This window comes from Danio rerio, chromosome 9, assembly GCF_052040795.2.
Source record: "Danio rerio strain M-AB ecotype USA chromosome 9, GRCz13ab, whole genome shotgun sequence".
Classification (NCBI taxonomy): Eukaryota; Metazoa; Chordata; class Actinopteri; order Cypriniformes; family Danionidae; genus Danio; species Danio rerio.
The window spans coordinates 3,649,517-3,672,953 of record NC_141029.1 but is presented as its reverse complement, the minus strand read 5'-3'; the positions used below and the strand labels follow the sequence as shown (position 1 = coordinate 3,672,953).

At 38.8% G+C, this 23,437-nt stretch overlaps 1 protein-coding gene and 1 long non-coding RNA gene across 6 annotated transcripts in view; one reads left to right on the top strand and one right to left on the bottom strand.

Annotated features, from left to right (window-relative positions):
- The window catches only part of itga6a (integrin, alpha 6a), a 56,495-nt gene that overhangs the window by 13,739 nt on the left and 19,319 nt on the right, over nucleotides 1–23,437 (bottom strand). For 3 of the 5 annotated variants that reach the window (XR_015499053.1, XM_087267417.1, XM_087267416.1), the window contains exons 3-15: nucleotides 22,507–22,586; nucleotides 21,931–22,192; nucleotides 19,063–19,194; nucleotides 18,002–18,215; nucleotides 17,254–17,447; nucleotides 14,092–14,186; nucleotides 11,491–11,618; nucleotides 10,944–11,033; nucleotides 10,480–10,541; nucleotides 9,332–9,501; nucleotides 8,524–8,667; nucleotides 4,027–4,142; nucleotides 1,619–1,778 (exon numbers count right to left, since the gene is read on the bottom strand). Coding sequence is in view for 2 of the 5 variants with exons in the window: in XM_087267417.1 (XP_087123543.1) it covers nucleotides 1,619–1,778; nucleotides 4,027–4,142; nucleotides 8,524–8,667; nucleotides 9,332–9,501; nucleotides 10,480–10,541; nucleotides 10,944–11,033; nucleotides 11,491–11,618; nucleotides 14,092–14,186; nucleotides 17,254–17,447; nucleotides 18,002–18,215; nucleotides 19,063–19,194; nucleotides 21,931–22,192; nucleotides 22,507–22,586 (1,847 nt within the window). In the remaining 3 variants the exon portion in view is untranslated. Of the gene's footprint in view, nucleotides 1–1,618; nucleotides 3,047–3,466; nucleotides 4,143–8,523; nucleotides 8,668–9,331; nucleotides 9,502–10,479; nucleotides 10,542–10,943; nucleotides 11,034–11,490; nucleotides 11,619–14,091; nucleotides 14,187–17,253; nucleotides 17,448–18,001; nucleotides 18,216–19,062; nucleotides 19,195–21,930; nucleotides 22,193–22,506; nucleotides 22,587–23,437 lie in introns of all 5 variants that reach the window. The other 2 variants (XR_015499055.1, XR_015499054.1) reach the window with 1 other exon arrangement.
- On the top strand, nucleotides 2,414–7,343 carry LOC147842235 (uncharacterized). Its single transcript, XR_015499155.1, has 4 exons — nucleotides 2,414–3,014; nucleotides 3,434–4,767; nucleotides 6,570–6,703; nucleotides 7,218–7,343. It is a non-coding gene; the product is annotated as an uncharacterized LOC147842235 (long non-coding RNA).

Genomic DNA, 23,437 nt, shown 5'->3' with positions numbered 1-23,437 from the left:
AAGCGAGACGTGACATTTAAGGGTCTGTTTCATCTGGATTTATTAATCATTCTTACTGTTCAGTGAACGCAAACTGCCGTGGTTTATTAAAGACGAGAACTCCTCACTGCACGACAGCTGCGCGCCTTCAGCAGACCTCCTCATTCCTGCAGCAGCAGCACGAGGGCTTTATGATTGTTTTTGAGCGCTAAAAGTGGCGCATCTGTTCGGCAAAATATCTGACTGCGTGTCCCCGCATCCCTAAGGACTGTTTGGTGAAATTTTTGACTGCATGTCACTGCATATCAAACGATTGAAACGATATAAATAGAGAAATCTCCACTGTGCTGCTGAGTGAGAGAGCGCTTCTCACTGAACAGCGCAGCAGCAATGACGTAAGCGTGCCGAGGCCCGATTGTGGTGTGAGTGCGGGCCGTCGGGGGAGACGGGAGGAGGGACAAGCGTGCTTTGGCCCGGTTCGAGGCAACTGTACCTAGTGTGAGTACGGCCTTAAAGACCTTTACATTTAGAGTCTACTACTGTTAAAACTTCAGTGAAAACATGGATTATCATGAGTGATTGACTGCAAAAACAAAAGAAAATGTAATTTAAGGGTATAGTTCACCCTAAAATGTTTCATTCTGTCATCATTTACTGACCTTGTTTCAAACCTGTTTGAGTTTCTGTTGAACACAAAGATTTACTAAAGAATGTTAGCTTTTGAATGTCATAGTACTTTCATAGCACTTTCATAGTATTTAAAAAACAAAACAAAAAACGCATAAGTTTAGAACCACTTGGGAGGAAATGGTGAGAAAACATTCATTTTTGGGTGAACTATCCCTTTCACGGTTCTCACTTTAAATATAAAATTCCCTGAATTTCACTGATTTAAAACGCTGAATTTCCATGACATTTATTAAACAAAAAAGCAGACCACTGTTGTCATCTATATTAATAACATAACAGTAAAATAATGTTAGAATACTAACAATGGGTTTTAGATTTAATATCATTTTGCATGACTTTGCAGGACATCAATGGATACAGTACAGCCCTCAGATTTTAAAAACAAAAAACTAAATCTGAGGTACTTACATTCAAATGTTCCCATACATATTTGCTAGCTCAATAGTGATTTGACCAACTTTAGATGCAGCTTTCTGTCATCTACTTTGTAACACTCCGTCTTTAAAATGGTAATTTTGGAGCCAAAGCCCTTAAAATATAGAATATCTTAGATATTGTTTGCCTTAGAACATACTAGAACATACAAAATATAGTAAAAATTGACAATTTAAAGTGACAAACAAAAATTTCTGAAATTCCATGACCAGTGCAAAAATATATTAAAAATTCATGACTTTTAATATCTAGAATAGACCTTTTTAAAATCCAGAAAATTCACGAAATTTCATGACACTCTGGCCAATCGATGTAAAATTGATCAATTTAATCTACTGAAACCACCACCAAAAAAAAAAAAAAAAAAAAAACCTAGAAAAAAGTTTATAGCAGCAACGTTTTTGTTAAATGAACAGTTTTTAAATAACGTGAGAGTTGCGCTTCCAAACAAGGCTCCATCCTGGAAAACGTATTGTTTTCTGTAAAAGAAAGCTTTTAAATAAAAAACACTTACGTTAGTTCTCAGAGATCTGAATCCAGAGTACGAGAGAGAATCATCAAAATGGCTGACGAGTTTGGCTTCGTGAGCGTCATCTCCATTCCTGTTCCTCACCGTGACCTCCAGAGCAATGTCCTTCTGATCACTCAGAGAAATTACCGGCACACCGTTCTCCCTGAAACACAGTTCAGCACATCACACAACCTTTCATACTCACTAGTCACTTTAAGCTTTCTGTTATCCCTCATACCAAAGACTATCATGGCGCATGTATTTATACAAGAGAAGTATTGAACACATGAAGAAATACAGGTGTAAAAACACATGGAAAGTCCAGACAGCAGGGAAGGGCTGTTTACATATGCGTGTTTGTGTGTGTGTTTGTGTAAGCATTAAGTATGTTATCCCTTTTAGCAGAGATGCCCAAAGTAGGGCCCGTGTGCCAAGTTGGCCCATTGTAATCATTGATCTGACCCACCATCCCATCTGAGAAGAGCGTGAGAAGGATGGAAGGGGTTGGGGCGATCGTCATTTCTAATTTTTGCTGCGCTACAAAAATAGCAAACCGAAATGAAATGTTTCAATTAAATGTTGTGATATAAGATTTTTTAAAATTGTTAATAATGTCAACATTGTCGACTGATAGAGTACTATGCAGAAGACATTGGTGATCAAATCAAGGCAAAACTAGTGTAACTGTTCTGTTATATATGACATTGTTTTTGTTTTCACTGCAATAAGTTCATTATAAAATGTAAATAAAATGCTTTAACAGTTAATATAAAACAATATTTTTTTGTTATTTTTAAATGTTAGTCAATAAATTAATCATTTCTAAGTCGGCTTAGACTTGTATTTCATTGCAGACAATAAAACATAGCAACTATATTTACCTTCGGCCCACTAGCCTCAATCAAGTTTAGCTTTTGGCCATTCATAAGAAAAATTAGGGCACCCCAGCCTTTTAGCACATGTATATATACAACAGGTAACCTTTTCCTAGAAAATACATTTCCAAAGGAGCTGCTGAATTGAGATTTTCACCAGATGTTGGTTTCAATCAAAACAAATCAGTTATGGAGATTAAATATAAAATGAAATGACACAGGGAAAAAAATATTGAACACATGAAGAAATGAAGGTGTAAAAACACATGAAAAGTCCAGAAATCTCTCAGAAGTTTTTCAGCATCTGCCCCTCATCAGTGTAAATGTATATTAATGGAATTAAAATTACACAAGGAAAATGTATTGAACACATGAAGAAATGAAGGTGTAAAAATACATGGAAAGCGCAGACAGCAGCTGAAATCTCTCAGTAGTTTTTCAGCATCAATCTCTTATGAGTGTAAATCCATGTTGACCTTTAAAATTACATATGGAAAATGTATTGAACACATGAAGAAATTAAGGTGTAAAAATACATGGAAAGCGCAGACAGCAGCTGAAATCTCTCAGTAGTTTTTCAGCATCAATCTCTTATGAGTGTAAATCCATGTTGACCTTTAAAATTACATATGGAAAATGTATTGAACACATGAAGAAATTAAGGTGTAAAAATACATGGAAAGGCCAGACAGCAGCTGAAATCTCTCAGTAGTTATTTGGCATCTGCCCCTCATGAGTGCTAATGCATATTAACCTTCAAAATTACACAGGGAAAATGTATTGAACACATGAAGAAACAAAGGTGTGAAAATAGATGAAAAGGCCAGACAGCAGCTGAAATCTCTCAGAAGTTATTCAGCATCTGCCTCTCATGAGTGTAAATCCATATTAACAGATTCAAAATTACACATAGAAAAAGTATGGAACACATGAAATAATGAAGGTGTAAAAATATATGAAAAGCCCAGACAGCAGCTGAAATCTCTCAGTATTATTAAGCATCTGCCCCTCGTCAATGTAAATTCATATTATCTGGTTCAGTCCAACTTTTATATTGCCAGATGATGAAGATGAAACCAGGGTGGACATTTCAGCAAGACAATGCATTTCGGCAAGACAAAATAAATAATGCTGCAGTATTGGCCCAGCCAATCACCTGATCTGAACCCAATAGAAAATAAGAACTAAATATTTGTTGATAAACAAGACCCAGAGAAACGGCAAGATTGTTAGACTTTGTTGAAGAAAAATGCAACTCCATTCTCCATACAAGAGGTTTCATGAAGCTGTCATTACCAAAAAAAGACATTTCTACAAAGTATTAAATACATTTCAGTAGTTCAGTACTTTCTCCTTGTGTCTCTCATTTTTCTGAATTATTTTGTGTGTTTGGATTTTTACCTAAATCTGTGTCAATTTCAATTTCACCTTTAAAAATATATTAACCAGGACAAATCACGACGTGTTCAATACTTATATTATGTAAGACTGTTATAAGTAATGTGTGTGTGTGTGAGATGTACTGCAGGTACACACAGAGGCAGAGGAGGAAAGATGTCCTGCTTGGACTCCCTGTAGCAGAACCTGTACTGCAGATTTAAGTTGCTTTGGCAGATGTTGTCCGTCCCACATCCCTCCTTCAGGAAGTTCACCTGAGACAGCAGAGCACATTGTGAGCCTGTGTTCATTAAAATCTCCTGAAAGGACTGTAGTATGTGTAGAATGCTGCTATCTGTTGGTTAGTGATGAACCCTAGGATTACAGTTTACAACAGAAAATGTTCTGTCCAGCAGAGGGCAATAGAGAGCTGTTCGTTTTTCTGGATGTGGCCAACTGCTCATACCATACCTATCTGATACATTTTGTCAATTTATGTATATATAGGGAGCATCCGGAAAGTTTTGATAGAGCTTCACTTTCTCCACATTTTTTTATGTTACAACCTTATTCCGAAACGGATTAAACTCATTTATTTCCTCAACATTCTACACACAATACCCCATAATGACAATGTGAAAAAAGAGTGAAGAAGGAAAAAGAGAAGAAGAAAAAGGACAAAGAGAAGGACAAAGACAAGAACAAGGTCAAGGCAGAAGAAGACAAAAAGGCCAAGTCCACGCAACCGAATAAGCAAACGCCACAGAAAAAGACCTCGGCGCGAAAACCCAACAGCACATCTACTACGAGGTGAGCTGCTTTTCAATAGTTTTGTTTCAATATTTACAACCAAATGCATAAGCTTGGGGTATAAAACAAGTAGAAAGAGCGCCATCGGCTGTTATAAACTAGCCTAAAGGGCCGTCAGCTTTTAAATAACTAGCCTAGAGTTCTGTCAGCAGTTACAAACTAGCCTAGAGCACCATCAGCTGTTATAAACTAGCCTAGAGCGCCATCAGCTGTTACAAACTAGCCTAGAGTGCCATCAGCTGTTATAAACTAGCCTAGAGTGCCATCAGCTGTTATAAACTAGCCTAGAGTTCTGTCAGCTGTTATAAACTAGCCTAGAGTTCTGTCAGCTGTTATAAACTAGCCTAGAGCACCATCAGCTGTTATAAACTAGCCTAGAGTTCTGTCAGCTGTTATAAACTAGCCTAGAGCACCATCAGCTGTTATAAACTAGCCTAGAGTTCTGTCAGCTGTTATAAACTAGCCTAGAGCACCATCAGCTGTTATAAACTAGCCTAGAGTGCCATCAGCTGTTATAAACTAGCCTAGAGTTCTGTCAGCTGTTACAAACTAGTCTAGAGTGCCATCAGCTGTTATAAACTAGCCTAGAGGGCCGTCAGCTTTTAAACAACTAGCCTAGAGCGCCATCAGCTGTTATAAACTAGCCTAGAGTGCCATCAGCTGTTATAAACTAGCCTAGAGTGCCATCAGCAGTTATAAACTAACCTAAAGCGCCATCAGCTGTTATAAACTAGCCTAGAGTGCCACCAGCTGTTATAAACTAGCCTAGAGTGCCATCAGCTGTTATAAACTAGCCTAGAGTGCCATCAGCAGTTATAAACTAACCTGAAGCGCCATCAGCTGTTATAAACTAGCCTAGAGTGCCACCAGCTGTTATAAACTAACCTAAAGCGCCATCAGCTGTTATAAACTAGCCTAGAGCACCATCAGCTGTTCTAAACTAGCCTAGAGTGCCATCAGCTGTTATAAACTAGCCTAGAGTTCTGTCAGCTGTTACAAACTAGTCTAGAGTGCCATCAGCTGTTATAAACTAGCCTAGAGGGCCGTCAGCTTTTAAATAACTAGCCTAGAGCGCCATCAGCTGTTATAAACTAGCCTAGAGTGCCATCAGCTGTTATAAACTAGCCTAGAGTGCCATCAGCTGTTATAAACTAGCCTAGAGTGCCATCAGCAGTTATAAACTAACCTGAGGCGCCATCAGCTGTGATAAACTAGCCTAGAGTGCCACCAGCTGTTATAAACTAACCTAAAGCGCCATCAGCTGTTATAAACTAGCCTAGAGCACCATCAGCTGTTATAAACTAGCCTAGAGTGCCATCAGCTGTTATAAACTAGCCTAGACTTCTGTCAGCTGTTACAAACTAGTCTAGAGTGCCATCAGCTGTTATAAACTAGCCTAGAGGGCCGTCAGCTTTTAAATAACTAGCCTAGAGCGCCATCAGCTGTTATAAACTAGCCTAGAGTGCCATCAGCTGTTATAAACTAGTCTAGAGGGCCATCAGCTGTTATAAACTAGCCTAGAGTGCCATCAGCTGTTATAAACTAGCCTAGAGTGCCATCAGCAGTTATAAACTAACCTAAAGCGCCATCAGCTGTTATAAACTAGCCTAGAGTGCCACCAGCTGTTATAAACTAACCTAAAGCGCCATCAGCTGTTATAAACTAGCCTAGAGTGCCATCAGCTGTTATAAACTAGCCTAGAGTGCCATCAGCTGTTATAAACTAGCCTAGAGTTCTGTCAGCTGTTATAAACTAGCCTAGAGTGCCATCTGCTGTTATAAACTAGCCTAGAGTGCCATCAGCTGTTATAAACTAGCCTAGAGTGCCATCAGCTGTTATAAACTAACCTAAAGCGCCATCAGCTGTTATAAACTAGCCTAGAGTGCCATCAGCTGTTATAAACTAGCCTAGAGTGCCATCAGCTGTTATAAACTAGCCTAGAGTGCCGTCAGCTGTTATAAACTAGCCAAGAGGGCCGTCAGCTTTTAAATAACTAGCCTAGAGCGCCATCAGCTGTTATAAACTAGCCTAAAGGGCCATCAGCTTTTAAATAACTAGCCTAGAGTTCTGTCTGCTGTTAAAAACTAGCCTAGAGTGCCGTCAGCTGTTATAAACTAGCCTAGGGCACCATCTGCTGTTATAAACTAGCCTAGAGCACCATCTGCTGTTATAAACTAGCCTAGAGGGCCGTCAGCTTTTAAATAACTAGCCTAGAGCGCCATTAGCTGTTATAAACTAGCCTAGAGTGCCATCAGCTGTTATAAACTAGCCTACAGTGCCGTCAGCAGTTATAAACTAGCCTAGAGAGCCATCAGCTGTTATAAACTAGCCTAGAGTGCCATCAGCAGTTATAAACTAGCCTAGAGTGCCGTCAGCAGTTATAAACTAGCCTAGAGTGCCATCAGCAGTTATAAACTAGCCTAGAGTGCCATCAGCTGTTATAAACTAGCCTAGAGCGCCATCAGCAGTTATAAACTAGCCTAGAGTGCCATCAGCTGTTATAAACTAGCCTAGAGGGCCGTCAGCTTTTAAATAACTAGCCTAGAGCGCCATCAGCTGTTATAAACTAGCCTAGAGTGCCATCAGCTGTTATAAACTAGCCTAGAGTGCCGTCAGCTGTTATAAACTAGCCTAGAGTGCCATCAGCTGTTATAAACTAGCCTAGAGTGCCGTCAGCTGTTAAAAACTAGCCTAGAGAGCCATCAGCTGTTATAAACTAGCCTAGAGTGCCATCAGCAGTTATAAACTAGCCTAGAGTGCCGTCAGCAGTTATAAACTAGCCTAGAGTGCCATCAGCAGTTATAAACTAGCCTAGAGTGCCATCAGCTGTTATAAACTAGCCTAGAGCGCCATCAGCAGTTATAAACTAGCCTAGAGTGCCATCAGCAGTTATAAACTAGCCTAGAGGGCCGTCAGCTTTTAAATAACTAGCCTAGAGCGCCATCAGCAGTTATAAACTAGCCTAGAGTGCCATCAGCTGTTATAAACTAGCCTAGAGTGCCATCAGCTGTTATAAACTAGCCTAGAGTGCCATCAGCTGTTATAAACTAGCCTAGAGTGCCATCAGCTGTTATAAACTAGCCTAGAGTGCCGTCAGCTGTTATAAACTAGCCTAGAGTGCCGTCAGCTGTTAAAAACTAGCCTAGAGTGCCGTCAGCTGTTATAAACTAGCCTAGAGTGCCATCAGCTGTTATAAACTAGCCTAAAGGGCCGTCAGCTTTTAAATAACTAGCCTAGAGTTCTGTCAGCTGTTACAAACTAGCCTAGATCACTGTCTGCTGTTGAAAACTAGCCTAGATAGCTGTCCACTGTTAAAATTTGCTGTTAAAAACCAGCCTAGAGGGTCATCCGCTGTTAAAAATAGCTAGCTGTTAAAAACTTGCCTAGAGCACCGTCAGCTGTTTTTAAAACTAGCCTAGAGTGCCGTCAGCTGTTAAAACTTAGCTTAACTCAAAATACTAGGTGTTAAATACTAGCCCAGAGCCTCTTCTGCCGTTTAAAAACTAGCCTGTAGGGCTATCAGCGGTTTAAAATTAAACTAGAGCATCGTCAAAAAAATGAGCCTAGAGCTCCATCTGCTCCATCAGCTATTTGAAAACTAGCCTAGAGTGCTACTGCCAACTGATGATCACCAATAAAAATGACACATTTTACCTCTTCCTAATAGGACAAATAACCCTGCATGCATGATTATATGCTGTCATGGCTTTGCAATCAAAAAATGTCATTATAATGAAAGTCAATAGGGCAAAAACAGCCTCCAACATAATGAAAGGGTAGGCAATTTGATCAGTACACAATGGTTAAAATGCACTACTCCTCTTCGACTGTAATTTGCAAACGTACCTCAGTGAGGGTCTTGTTGGGCACTGTGGAGTCCAGTATTGGCACTAGCTGAGGCAGAGAGCTCTGGCGTTTGCCTCGTTTAGCGCTCTGAATGGCCACAGACACCTCGATGGGAATCGCTCTGAGTTTGTCCCTGATGCCGTCCTAAAAGCCAAGACACAGTCAACAACTCTTCATCAATGATAGCTAAGGCCGAAGACAGTTGACATAATACAATTTAAGTCAGAATTATTAGCCTTCTTGTATAGTTTTCCCCAATTTCTGTTTAACGGAAAGATCTTTCAACACATTTCTAAACATAATAGTTTTAATAACTCATTTCTAACAACTGATTTAATTTATGTTTGCCATGATCGCAGCATATAATATTTGACTAGATATTTTTCAACATGCTAGTATTCAGCTTAAAGCGACATTTAAAGGGTAAGTTAATTAGGGTAAAGTTCGGGTAATTAGGCAAGTCATTGTATAACAGTAGTGTGTTCTGTAGACAATCGAAGAAATACAGCTGAAGGGAGCTAATAATAATGACCTTAAAATGGTGTTTAAAAAATTAAAAAGTGCCTTTATTCAAGCCGAAATTAAACAAAATAAAACTTTCTCCAGAAGAAAAAATATTATAGAAAATACTGTGAAAAATCCCATGCTCTGTTAAACATCATTTGGCAAATATTTGAAAATATACAATAATTTGGCTAATAATTTTGACTTGAACTGTATCTGTACTGTATTTTATGAATTTCACAGTACAAAACACACAAATCTGCCATCATTTCTGCATCACAGATGACTTAAAAGCTTGATTTACTTGTAATCGGAGTTTGGTTTTATAACAAGCTTTCTTGTTCTGTCCTCGCAGCTCCAGAGTGCCAGTTGACTGATAGTCCTGATCTATCTCGGTTTTGTCCAGAAACACAACTCTAGACGGCAGACCGAGCTTCCTGCGATACCACTCGGCCTCAAATGTGCAGGAAATGGCTGGAAAACAAAGAAATATAAAGACCTCAGTGCTTCCCACAGGTTTGAAATATACTTGCGGTGGTAGCCAAATTGAAACACATCCTTTACCCACATTAGTTATCTAATTAACTATGAGCGACAAAAAAAAAAAAATATATATATATATTAGCCTATGTAATATATTAAATATGATATAGAATATATTAAAATAATCAGCAAAAGAGAAATAAATGACAGAAAAAGGAATTATAAACGGACAATATCTCTAAAAATTATAATAATTACAAGATTAAAACTTGTAGATTGTTTAAATAAAGCAAATGCATTGACTAATCATTACTGATGACGTACATATATTCAGACCAGTTATTTCATCCTCTCCGAGTATATAGTAAAGTTTTTCTGTGTCGTCTAGATTAAAAAAAATGACTTATTTAATGTTTCTCTCACTCTCGTGCCAGTGCGTGTGCAGTCAGCTGTGAAACCAAGCGAAAGTCGGCTTAAATAAAAGGCTTAAGTAACGCAAAAACGCATACAATTAATCACAGCTTTAGAAAGCAAAGGTTGAATCCCGGGTATTTTAGGAGATTTAGAATGCCCAGACAAATTTTTTAAATCCCAAAAAGGAGCAGTAGCACGTGAGACTGTTGACAAGTCTCGCGCACACACACTTTTCACTACTTAATCGATCACGCATGTTTGGTTATAGTGAAAATATAAAAAGATAGTGTAAAAAATGTTAATATAGTAAAAAAAAGTGCCACTTAATATACTTGGTGTATATTATATGCTTGTATTTATACCCATGTTTAAATCCTAAAGCTTTTTGAGATCAGATAGATTCTAATTGATTGAAAAACTTTAATCATTTACTGACTGAACAAACATCTTGAAATTGATTTTGATCATCAAAGATATAATTATAGTTATGGTCTGTGGTGTGAATAGACCTTAAGATAAAATCATATTAAACTAATAGATGATGAGAGCACTTACTGATCTTGGGGTTGTAGGTTGTGGGGTTTGCTCTATAGGAGAAACACGCTTCCACTGTCAAGCTGTAAAGAAACACACGTTAATGTCTAAGCATGGTACACTCATGATGTCTAGCACAGATATACAGTTGCAGTTATGCAGTTTCTTTTTCAAATATTTCCCAAATGATATTTAACAGAGTGAGGAAATTTTCACAGTATTTCAGATAATATTTTTTCTTCTGGAGAAAGTCTTATTTGTTTTATTTTGGCTAGAATAAAAGCAGTTTAAAAATGTTTAAAACCATGGTAAGGTCAATATTATTAGCCAATATTAGCCAATATCTGTTTTCGATTAAACTATCATGTTTAGAAATGTGTTGAATAGATCGTCTGTCTGTTAAACAGAAATTGGGGGAAAATATACAGGGGGTCTAATAATTCTGACTTCAACTGTAAGTAATGTGTGTTCAAGCAGTTCCCCACCAAATACTGTTGCCACATGTTTTCTTCGTCAAGTCAATTTCCTTCGGTGTCACCTTGATGTCTTTCTTGATGCTGATGACATTTTTGGACCTGCAAAGAAGACGGAAGTTACTACGGGGGGGGGGGGGGGGGGGGGGTGGCTTTTATTATGCCACAGTCCACCACTTGCTGTTCTTCAGCTTTTGATCATGCGGAGAAGGAGCCGCTCTGTTTTATCAGACTAAATACATTTCAGGCTTCAGTTATAATGCTGCTCTGTGCAGTTGAATAAAACACACAACACATTAAAGCCTTGCTGCTGTTTTCTAGAAAACCAAACCAGAAATGGTGGGTGTGTGACGTCGTTAGCATGAACACACAGCACACGCTTCGTCTCACTAGTTAAAATTGATAATTTCTATGGATTTGAACATCCTTCAAAACAATTAGGACAATGCAAGTACATAAGTCAGCAAAACATAGCACTTCTCTAGTGGTTTTTGGATACTCTTTAATGAACCAATTGTACATATTGTACGTTTAGCATGAACATTTAGCATTTTGGTACCTGTATATGAAAACTGTGTCAGAAAGTGACCCCACGGCCAGATCAGGGTACGAGTTGTGATCCAAGTCCATATTTCCAGCAAGGGAATATCCAAACATCTTAGTGTTGTGTTGTTTGCCTTCCAGTATCTGAAAGATAATGTTAGATATTAGCATGAAACTGGCAATCACACTCAAACAAATGAATTTTGCTGTGTTGTTAAAATTTCTCATTTAAAATGAGTTGAATCGACAGAATTCTTACGTTTTTTGAGAGGACAATGTAACAGTTTTATGTTCAATCCACTTAAATTTGTAAAACTGACTAAATTAATTTGACGTATTTGTGTTAGGATGGTGTTAAAGGGATATTTCACTCAGAAATTTTTATTGTCATCATTTCCTAATCCTTTATGTAGTTGAGTTTCTTTCTTCTGATGAACAGAAAAGATGATATTTTAAGGAAAAAAAGGCTTCTAGAAAATCTACTATGAAAGTTACCACACTGTAAAAAGCAATTAGTTGACTTTACTTAATAATTGTAAGAGTTTTCTCCCTTTTTTTAAGTAAACAAACTACACTACCTGACAAAAGTCTTGTCGCCTATCCAAGTTTTAGGAACAACAAATAATAACTTGATTTCTAGTTGATCATTTGGCATTAGAGGGGGCTTATATAAGAGGTTAAGGCCTCTAGATGACGCTTATTTGACCAAAATAAAACATGATCATGCCTTGATTTTTAATGATTTAATTAGGACAGTAAAGGTCTGACTTTATTTAGACTAAAGTCTCATCACTGAACAGAAATAATGTCCAGTATAGAATATAAAGTCCTGCTGCAGTGGAGACAGAATGAATATTGTGTCTGACTCCATCATGAGCTCAGAGGACTGCATCCATACATCTCTGACATGACTCAAATCACTGATAATAAAGTCATCTGGAATGGCAAAGAAAGTGTCCTTGCAGGACTCGCAGAGTTCATCAAGATGCTTTAGATTCATCTTTAATGCCTCCTCCATCTTACCCCAGACATGCTGAGCATGTTCATGTTCACAACATGGATGTGCAGCCGACAAATCTGCAACAAATGCGTGATGCTATCATGTCAATATGGACCAAAATCTCTGAGGAATATTTCCAGTAGCTTGTTGAATCTATGCCACAAAGGATTAAGACAGATATGAGAGCAAAAGGGGGTCCAACCTGGTACTAGTGAGGTGGCCGGTGAGTGTATACTGTATCGCCCATACAGAAAAAAACATTCTAACCACATTTTAGCTGATTGCGCCAGCTCTCTAAAACTGCCGAAGCATGCTAATAGGACTTTTAATTTGAAAGTAACCTGGGTTAAGCGCTTCAGGCGAATTGAATGCCAATGCAAAAACCGGTGCGTTTAAGGTCTGTTTTCTTTAAAAATCAGCGATCTCCACTAGCTGAGTGATATCCGATTTAAAGTGGGTCTCAGATTGTACAAGAAGCACTGCATTAAATTACATTTCCCCCGCCATATCTTTATAATATGAGCATTTATTTTACCCCAGTATATTTAACGGAGCTTCTGCGTTAGCCTGCCGATTCTGACGAACGCGTGCGAGTAAACAGCTTTTTGTCTCGTTTTACGCTTGGGTAACTAAATAAATGCTAAAGTTTATTTAACTGAATGTATTTTAATGACATTACAACATCGATGCTGTATAAGGAACCGTATAAAATGGTAAAAAGTTCACAATAACAGGTCATGGGAAGTGTATCAGCATGGGAACAGCACTAGCTCGGCATATACCCTATTGGAGGTGTCAGTAAGGTTAAAACACACTATAGTACTTACTGTAGTAAATTTTCATGTGGGATGACTGAAAATACATCTGATCGTGTTTTTTACCTCGCACTATTATTGTTAACATTTATTATTATTGTTTATTTGTTGAGGGAATCCGTTTTCACATTTCAATTCCAATGCCTAATTATTAAAATTGTTAAAATGACTATAATTAAATGAAATACTTTTAAGAATAAAATAATATGTGTTCTTTGGAAGAGTTTACTTGCATTACGATGCTATTACAGTGTAAAGTGGTCTTAAAATGACAATAACATTGTGTATCACAAAACATTTTGGTGCTATATATGCTGAATGGGAAACTCCAACAGAAGCATATGCAACAAGGTCATAAAAATAGCTGTTTACATATTTTCAGCACTAGTTGTGTCTTGACCGTAGCTTGCACTGACACAAGCAATGATAAATGATGACTTTTACATTTTTCAGACAAGGGTACAGCTTTATTTACTTGTCTAATGGCAAAGAATATCACAAAAACTACTGCAGATAGACAATCATATTTGCTTTAAAAACAGACTGTTTTCAGACTGAGCGCAAAATTACATAACAGGAACGTCTAAATTAAATAATAACAATAATAACATACCACTAATAACGTTATTTCACCAATCCTGAAAATGGAAAACCTTTTAAACAGGATGACACTGGAAAATGCTAAAACAGATTGAGCCTCGCAGTGCCATTTATTCATTTCATTTCCACCATTACCTGATCCTAATATTTTCTCATTGATGTGTTCCATTAAAACTGCAGAGAAAGAGAGAGCGAGTCTGACCTGAGCCGGTTTGGTACTGATGCCGTCAGCAGATCCGTGGTAGATGTACACGCTGCCAAATCCTGAGTCTGCATATGGAGCGCCTACTGCAATATCTAACAGACGAGCCAGAAGAATGTAAAGCGTTAGTTGATGCAAAAATGAAGATTATTTTATTAATTACTCATCATTATATAACCCCAAATCTTTTTGATGTGCTTTGATGATTTTTATAGTTTTTTTTTAAATAAACACGTACTCCAATGTTGGTTCTTGCAACACTTTTCAAAAAAGTTTTGTAATGTTGTCATTCCTTTTCACAACACTTAAAAAGAAAAATAAAGCAGTAAGTCAAGTTCACGTTATTTTGTACATTGGATTCCACTTTAATGAAAATGTATTAAACAAACTCGATTAATGTAACCATTTATAAGAAAACGGCATGTTTTACTACAGCTTTTAGACCTAGGGCGACGCCATTTTGGAACGTCAATGTGTCTGACATCACGGGGTTGGTTCTGTTCCCTCCACTGAACAGGTACGGTGGAAGGAATGGACTGAACACGGAAACTGCAAAGCCTAATTTAACCCAATGTGTGAAGTTGTGGAGGTGGAGCTGGAGCAAATACAAGCATCAGATGTGTGTCTAATATAAAAATATATATTTATTAAATTTTTCCTTTTTTCCCATTTATTTACCGATCAGTTGATGCGCTTTGGTCCACTCTGTATTACGCTGCCTGACGTAAACTACCTGAAATAACATATACTTGACTGAAAGCTTCATTTCCCCCTTTAATAGGGCTTCCTTTTCCCCCTACATAGGGCTTCCTTTTGGCACAGTACAGTTTGTACTGGCGTTTGTGGATGTAACTAAGTATTGTGGTACTTGACAAAGGTTTGCCAAAGTAGTCCTGGGCCCATGTGGTGATATCGCTTATAGATGAATGAGGATTCTTGATGTAGTGCCGCCTGAGGGATCAGGCATCACGGTTGTTCAGCTTAGGCTTGCACCCTTGTCCTTTACGCACTGAAATTCCTCCAGATTTCTTGAATCTTTTAATGATGTTCTGCACTGTTGAAGGTAAAATATCCAAATCTCTTTCTCTCTTTCTTTGAGGAACATTGTTTTTAAACATTTCAATCATTTTCTCACATCTTTATTGGCAAACTGGCGATCCTCTGCCCATCTTTGCTCCTAAAGGACTAGACCTTTCTTGAATGTTGCTTTTGTACCAAATCATAGTTACAATCACCTGTTGAAACTATATAAATGATGAGGAACACATTAAATAATGTTTGTTGTATTGTCTGCAATGAAATCAAAGTCAAAGTAAATTCAGAAATCACTACTTTCTTTTTTATTTGCGTTTTCCATATTGTCCCAACTTTTTCTGATTTGGGGTTGTATCATTTTAATTGGTAAACATTTGTTCATCATCATATTTTAGATGAAAAGAGAGCTCCCTCATGCTCTATAGAGTTCCAAGTCAAGTAAAGCAACCAAAAAAAAACATTCCAGGTGACTTCAACTGTAATCATACGAAGCTCCAAGAATACTTTTGTGCACCAAAAAATCTGTAAAACGACTTTGTCTGCCTAAATCTTCTGCATCATATCAGTGTGCAAGTTTTATACTACGGTCAACATGACACTTGCAAAATTAATGCGAAATTCGGTTAGATGGTGCTGTTAAAAAGGTGGGATAAAATAAGATTGTGTGACACTGATAAAACAAGCGATTGCTCTATATTTTTAATTTCTGTACAGAGAGGCCACGTTTTGATCTTCTATTGGTAGCATGCAACTACATGAAGTGATTTTACAGGTCAGAGTTCAGCAAGATTGAACATCGCAGCAACATGCGAAAGTTGTCAAATGAGCTTGAAGTTCCGGTCTGGTGCATTCGCATGCGTATGAATGGAAGCCAATGTGGAAACATGCAGAGTGACTGTGGCTTAAAGGTGCCATGAAGTGCTTTAAAATGTGCATTTTTTGATTCGATGTTTGATTCTTTTAATCTCAACTAAAACATGGAGAGGGCGGGACATAGAGTAGCTCCTCCCCTTTTAAAAAACTAGCCAATATTGTTTTGTTTTATCACAGCTCTGCCAGTGAGAATAATCGAGTTCAAGTGCATCAAATAAAAAACAAATGAGAAGAAAGGGCCAGGGCATGTAAAATACTAGAGAGCATTTGATTGGTCAAGATTTGAAGAGAAACTGAAGCATGAGGAGACGTGGAAAAAAAAAACTATTGATTTAGGCGCAAGTGACAAACTACAAGCTTTCGATGTTTATATTAGGTTTGTATCTTCTGAACGCAAATTTTGTCAGTTTTACAGTACACTAGCTAATAAAGATAATTCAAACTAACAGACTGAAACTGAAGCCCCAGTATACTTCAAATGTAATGAAAGAACCAACTTTTCATTTTCCTTTTGGGAGCAAAAAGAAATTATAAACAGCTGAGTGTTTTTGAAAATTCAGCTCTACGCTACAAATGTTGGTGTTGTTCTCCTGTCTGACCTCCATGGGATGAGAAACGAATTTGAGGGTGGAAGTAAATGTTCACCAAAGCAGTCGGAGCTCCAAAACACACCCACCGATTGTGTAAACGCAATGGACCAATGACAGCTCACAGGTGTTTTGGAGTTAAAACTCAATCCCCCAAAAGTTTGCTTTGGTGAGCGGTTTCCGACTGCTGAAACAAATTCAAAAAGATCTTCGTTTTGGCTGGATTTTGTTCAAAATGATTTTGATTTTGATTGAAGTATCCCTGGGCCTTCAATGGCAGTACATTGTATTGACCGTAGTAAACATGGACATTGGGGACCTGATGAGAAGAGAAGATATAGCAAAACCTTTTTATTTGGTGCACAAAAGTGTTCTTGGAGCTTCGTATTATTACAGTTGAACCGCTGAAGACACATGAGACTGTTTTGACAATGTTTCTTTTTCTAAACTTCGAATGTCTCAGGATCCTTTCTGTCTATAGAGGATGAGGGAGCTCTCTTATTTCATCTAAAATATCTTCATATGTGTTCTGAAGATGAACGAAGGTCTCAGAGGATTTGGATTAACATGAGGGTGAGTAATTAAAACCAGAATTTTGATTTGGATTAACTAATCCTTACTCAATCTAAACTAATCAAATCATTTAAAAAAATCAGCTTCAACAAACCTTCAAATGAATCCAGATTAACGTCTCCAATGTTCTCCACAGACAGTCCGAACATGGAGTCTTTGGTTCCATTAAGGCGAACAGGAGTGACGTCCCGCCACCGTCCGGCTTTGTTGATGTAAACATACACAGCTCCACCAACTTCCTCATCCCTCTGGAAGAACTGAGGCGCACCGACCACAACGTCCTGCCAACTGGACGGACAATGAACCAAAGAAAACCTTTTTTTATGTAGACATACTTACTTTAAGTAGACAAGTTAGCATACTTAGTTTATCATACTCAATTACTTTGTCTTATTTTTATTAACATTACTTCATTAAATTTCCTTCGGCTTAGTGCCTTTATTTATTAGGGGTTGCCACAGCGAAATGAACTGCCAACTATTCCAGCATATGTTTTACACAGCGGATGCCCTTCCAGCTGCAACCCAATACTGGGAAACACCTATACACTCTCATTGATAACAAACAGAAATGGTGAGGAGGAGGAGTCTGCTAGGTTGTAATAACTCTCCCCAAACCCCTTTCCCAAGCTTTCTGAATGAAATGCCTACTTTACTACATCCAATCAGCTCACAGTTGAAAAAACAAGCCACACCCACTATTTTCTCCTTTAATACTACATTTCTCTAGGAACTAAGTCAAATTGCGAAAAAAAAAAAAGCAGTTGCAGCTTCTGGTTCATGCAGACTTTAACACTATTAGAGCATGTTGCTAAGATGTTTGTAGCATCTTGTGTGGCTCACCCGTCTCCATTGAGGTCCACCACAGCTACATCATATCCAAATGAAGACGCCAGTCCTGGTCCTTCCAGAATGTGCTCAGGTGTGAGCATGGAGGACAGCTCGCCTTCCTTGCGCAGAAACACCACTGCGCCGCTGTGATTGGCTCTCGGCGCTCCTGACACTATGATGAGTTTGCCTTTCTCTGTGATGCTGTGGCCGGAATCCAGGGAAAATCCTGAAAATGCATGTATGTATGTGAGCTTCAGTGCGCAAACATCAAAGCACAATGCTGTGTCCCGAATCGCAGACTACTCGAGTAGGTACTACATTTGAATTTGACTTTACTACACGACTGTTGGAAAAGTGTGTTCTACACAGTATGAATCTAATTAGTATGAACGAAATTGAGATGTACTACATCCCATCATTTGTCGTTATCACATGACTCTCCTGCGTCAGTTGCGTCGAATTATCTTATGATATATTATGGGATGGCTTAGCGTTCATTAAATGCACACTTTAAAATCTCACCAGAAGTAGTAGGTCATCCAGGTACTTCTCGCATACTGTTTTTCCCAATAGTATGGCTGCATCCGAAATTGCTTACTTCCATACTATATAGTACTCTAAAAACAGTATGAAAGCCGAGTAGTGTGTCTGAATTCATAGTATTCGAAAAACAGTATGTAAGAAGTACCCGGCTGATCTACTACTTCCGGCGTGATTTTGAAGTGCACATCCAATAGACGCTACGCTATCCCATGATGCAATGCAAAAGAATTCAAGAATGTGAGTGAATCGACACAGCTGACGTGGGTAGGTCAAGTGATAATGAAAAATGGTGGATGTACTGTAGTACATCCCAACTCCATTCATACTACTCACATTCATACTATATAGAACTCACTTTTTAACGATCGTGTAGTAAATTCAAATGTAGTACCTACTCAAGTAGTAGGCGACTTTGGATGTAGCCTAGAAATTGGCAAATACTACTCGACTTGCATACTGTTTTTAATACTGTACTATATAGTAGGGAAGAGTGCGATTTCGGACGCAGCCACAATGTACCTCACACTCACCTAAGTAGCTGTTGGCAGGTACTGGTACTAGATTTGGATCCAGACGGTTTTCATCCCCGACCTCGTAAGGGCCGTCATCAAACAAGCCCATTTCCAGCAGAGTGTTGTTCTTCTGCTCGATACGCACTATACCTGCAGAACACATGCGATGAGGGTGAGTAGAATGCAATACTGAATAGATGCAAGAACACTTGAGTCCCAATTTATATTAAATGGCCTCAACTATAGATACAGTGCTCAACACGGCTCACAAATCTCTCATTTAAATGAACGTTTTCTATAAGAAGCTTAACAATATTATATGTGTACATATACATTAGATTAGTCAGTACTGAAGCCAAATCTGCAGCTTATCTAACAAAATAACTTATGATAATTGTCCAAAAACTAGTACACCCTGTATATGTTAGGGAAAAATAATAAAAAAAAAAAACTAAAAGGAGCAAAATTCAAATAATGAGTGAGAAAAGGAAAACCAAATGAGAAGCATTTAGAAGGGGGCGGGGCATGTCAGATACTAGAGAGCATTTGATTGGTCAAGATTTGATGAGAAACTGAAGTATGAGGTGATTTAAAAACAATTATTGATTCCTTAAAGAGGCAAACTGCAAGCTTTGGATGTTTACATCAGTTTCATATTTTCTAAACGGGAGTTTCAACATATCAAATTTTTTATTTAGGTTTCATGGGATCTTTAACAGGGGGAGAATTACACATTGACGATCAGTGAAGTCAACTTAATTTCGGTAGTGTCTGTTTGTGTTATATACGGGGTGTCAAACTCATTTTAGCCTCATGGAGGAAAATTTATTCCCAAGTGGGCCAGACTGGTAAAATCATGGTATATATAACTTAAAAACAACAACTTCAGATAGTTTTCTTAGTTTTAATAAGATCAACATAAAACAGGCCTAAGGAAACCACGGTCTCACGGTAATTTGTAACTTTTTGATTTGGTGGCTAATTTTTATGAATACATATAACCTCATTCATACAATTTAGCACAATTTGCTTATCACTAAATGATGGTTGGGTTTTTTATATTGTACATATTTTACATGTTTACATATTGTACAATTAGCCACTAAACTGACCAATGTGAAATAGTTACGTTTCCTCGTGAGAACACCTCAGTGTGCTATGGTAGGGCATAGATGTGGTCTTTCTCGCTGAGAAGGCTGTCACACTGACGTTGAATCAGGAATCTTAAAGAAAACTTTGTGTATGCCAGATTTCACGCTCACGTTTGGATTTACCAACGATGAAATTAACTTGAGAATGTGCGTTAGTCCACGCCAACGTCATGTCTGGCGTTTGTGTATTTCTTGAGTGTGTTTGTTTTATTTCCATTGCTCCTCCTAGAGGCAATTGTGTTTAATTGCACACTACAAAGTAGGGATGTAACGGTATCAGAATTTCACGGTACGGTAATACCTCGGTATGAATGTCACGGTACGGTATTTATTGAATCATTTACAGGAAAAAGCAAAACTTGTGAAAATACTCCAAAAAAGTGCCAAAAGTGTCAATGACATACAAATTAGCCATCTATCTGTAAGCTTTGAAACAGGAACTTCAATTTTAATAACAAAAAATTATTAAACCATGTAAAAAAATAAAGTTTCAATTTAGTATTGTTGAAAACTCATCACATTCAACATTTAATCACTCACTCACTTAGATAGAGATGGGTTTAAAGGAAAATTATCATATAAATATAATCTGGTAAAAGCTGGTATCTCTGGGCATTTACAATGTCCCCTGCAACAGAAAAAATCCCTCTCATTTGGGACTGAGGTTTCTGGGACAAGAGAGATAGGACTTGGCCCAGGTTGACAGCAGTGGGTAACGTTGTGCATTGTCTTTCCCCCACTTGAGAAGACAAACCATGAGTGAGATAGAGGTCTCATGTCTGCATCAATCTGAACAGTGTGCTGACAACACCGCTATTCAGTACGCGCGCGACAACACAGCTGATAAGAACTCGCGCGACAACACCGCTACTCAGTACGCGCGCGGCGACAACACCCGCTTTAGAGTTTTCCAGCTCTTTTTCATCCCCGCTTCTAGTAGCACACTCCATTTCCGCATTACTGGATCTGTAGCGACAACAGACCGCAAGGGATGATGGTCAAGCATGGGCTGATGGGAATTGTAGTTTTCGCTACCTCCCGTTCGCTTCATTCGCCTGAGCTAATTTTCTCAGAAGACCTATAAATTTACCGAGTCATGCGACTTCGGTAATATCGAAAAGAATTTATATTGCGGTATGACGGTATTTACAATACCGTTACATCCCTACTTCAAAGTATCTTTGAGCCGTGCAATGCCAGCTGTATGGTACGGGATCATCCGCATGTCTCCGGCACTGACTGGGTTGATTAATACTGAATGTGTGTCATGGTTAACAATAGAGCACTATGCTGGTGTGCACTTCAGCATTGGGAAACGGGCTCACACATATACTCTGCACTCTGACTACTTCAACAATGTTGATAAGCCGTGATGGGCATTTCTCTCTATCTTATGCTGAACGCAGTCGACCAATCACAATAGACTGGGTCGTCGTAATCAGCTCAGCTCAGACCAATCAGCTCAGATTAGCATCACGCTAAGGAGGGGTTTGGGAACAAATGAATCGCTGGGTATCGCTGGGGTATGGGAGTCGCTGCAATAATAAGATAAAAATAAATGCATATTATAAGACAATGAAAGTGTTTTTTGACCTTGCATGCACATCAGCCTGTTGTTGGAGACTCCCGAAACCAAAATATGACCTTTTTTAATGAATTATAGGGGCTCTTTAAGATGCACTTTTGTCAATTCACTCTCTATACACACAAATACACAATTCTATGCCATGTCTACCTTTCCAGTTGTACGCCCCTGGTGCTCCAAAGATAACGTAATGGTAGTCTTTGGTGAAGGTGGCCGCCAAGCCCTGCTGACAGGCCCCGAAACGCTCATGACCTCTGGTGCGGCCGTCACAAAACTTCCAGTTCCCTCCATCCTCATCCGACTGGTTGTCAATGCTCAGGTCCTGACTAAGCATATAACAGCGTCCCGTGATGTCGCGCGCCTCTTGAGGGGTGTTCGGAAACAGCAGCCGCTGGTAGCGATGGGCACATGTCTAAGAAAGAGGGAAAGAAGGTAGTGTCCGATAATAACACATGACATGCTGTAAATTGTAAATGCCATAGTGCAGGGGTGTCCAAAATTGGTCCTGGAGGGCCGGTGTCCTGCAGATTTTAGCTCCAATTTGCTTCAACTTGCTTTCTAGACTGCCTTGTAAGAGCTTGATTAGCTAGCCCAGGTGTGTCTGATTGAGGTTGGAACTTAACTTTGCAGGACACCGGCCCTCCAGGACCGAGTCTGGACATCCCTGCCATAGTGTAACTGGAAGTCAGTTAGTGGTTCGTTAACATTAAGCTGTTCTTGACGTACCACAATCTTGCCTCCGGGTCCTTGACTCTGAACAGTTACACCCATCCACTGGTTCTCCTTATTCTCCACCCGAACATCAACTGTGAAGCCAAATGAAATCATTTACAGTCTTGTGAAAAAGTTTGGACACCCTGTGAAATCCCTTTTTTTCCATTCAGGACATAATAGATGATCAGAACTTTGGCAGGTCTTAAAAACCTGAACAAGACAATGGCTGTGTTTAAAATAGCCTAGCTACTTTTAATTTGATCTTACTACACGACCGTTAGATAAGTATTTTCTATATTGAGCTTATTCTTCATGCATGAGCGGGCACAGATTCCACTGGAATCTTTTTTGGCTCAGATGCCCGTTCATTCACTTCCATTAATTTTTATTTGTTAAAAACAGCTTGTTAAGGTTATTGATGTTGCAAACTGATATTAGTTCAGTCATACATTCATTCAGTAGACATAAACATTAGATTCGATGATGGGTCACAGTTGTCTAATGTCGGTGAATATAACGCCCTATTCACACGGGGCTTCAGCGTCAACGCTTGACAGAGGGCGTGTCTGAAGTTGGAGCTGAAACGATCGTCATAGAAGCGTCAGCCAATGAAATTCAGTCAGCAATAGGCCACTGTCTGAGCTGGTGTATTTGCATACAGCGATCTGATTGGCTGACGCTTCCGTCGGCGCTTGAAAAGTTGAGCTGGTCCCAACTTCTGCAGCGAGGAACGCTTCTGAAGCGCCGCCGACGGATCCACAATGCAGTTCGGCAACGCCTGACGTCACCCATTCAAAGTGAATGGGAAGCGTTGACGCTGACGCCCCGTGTGAATAGGGCGTAAATATCTAGGCCTTTGGCTCGATACTGAACTGTCCTTTAAACCCCATATTGATTTTATAATTAAAAAGTCATATCGGTGCTTAGGTTCTCTTTATCGTTC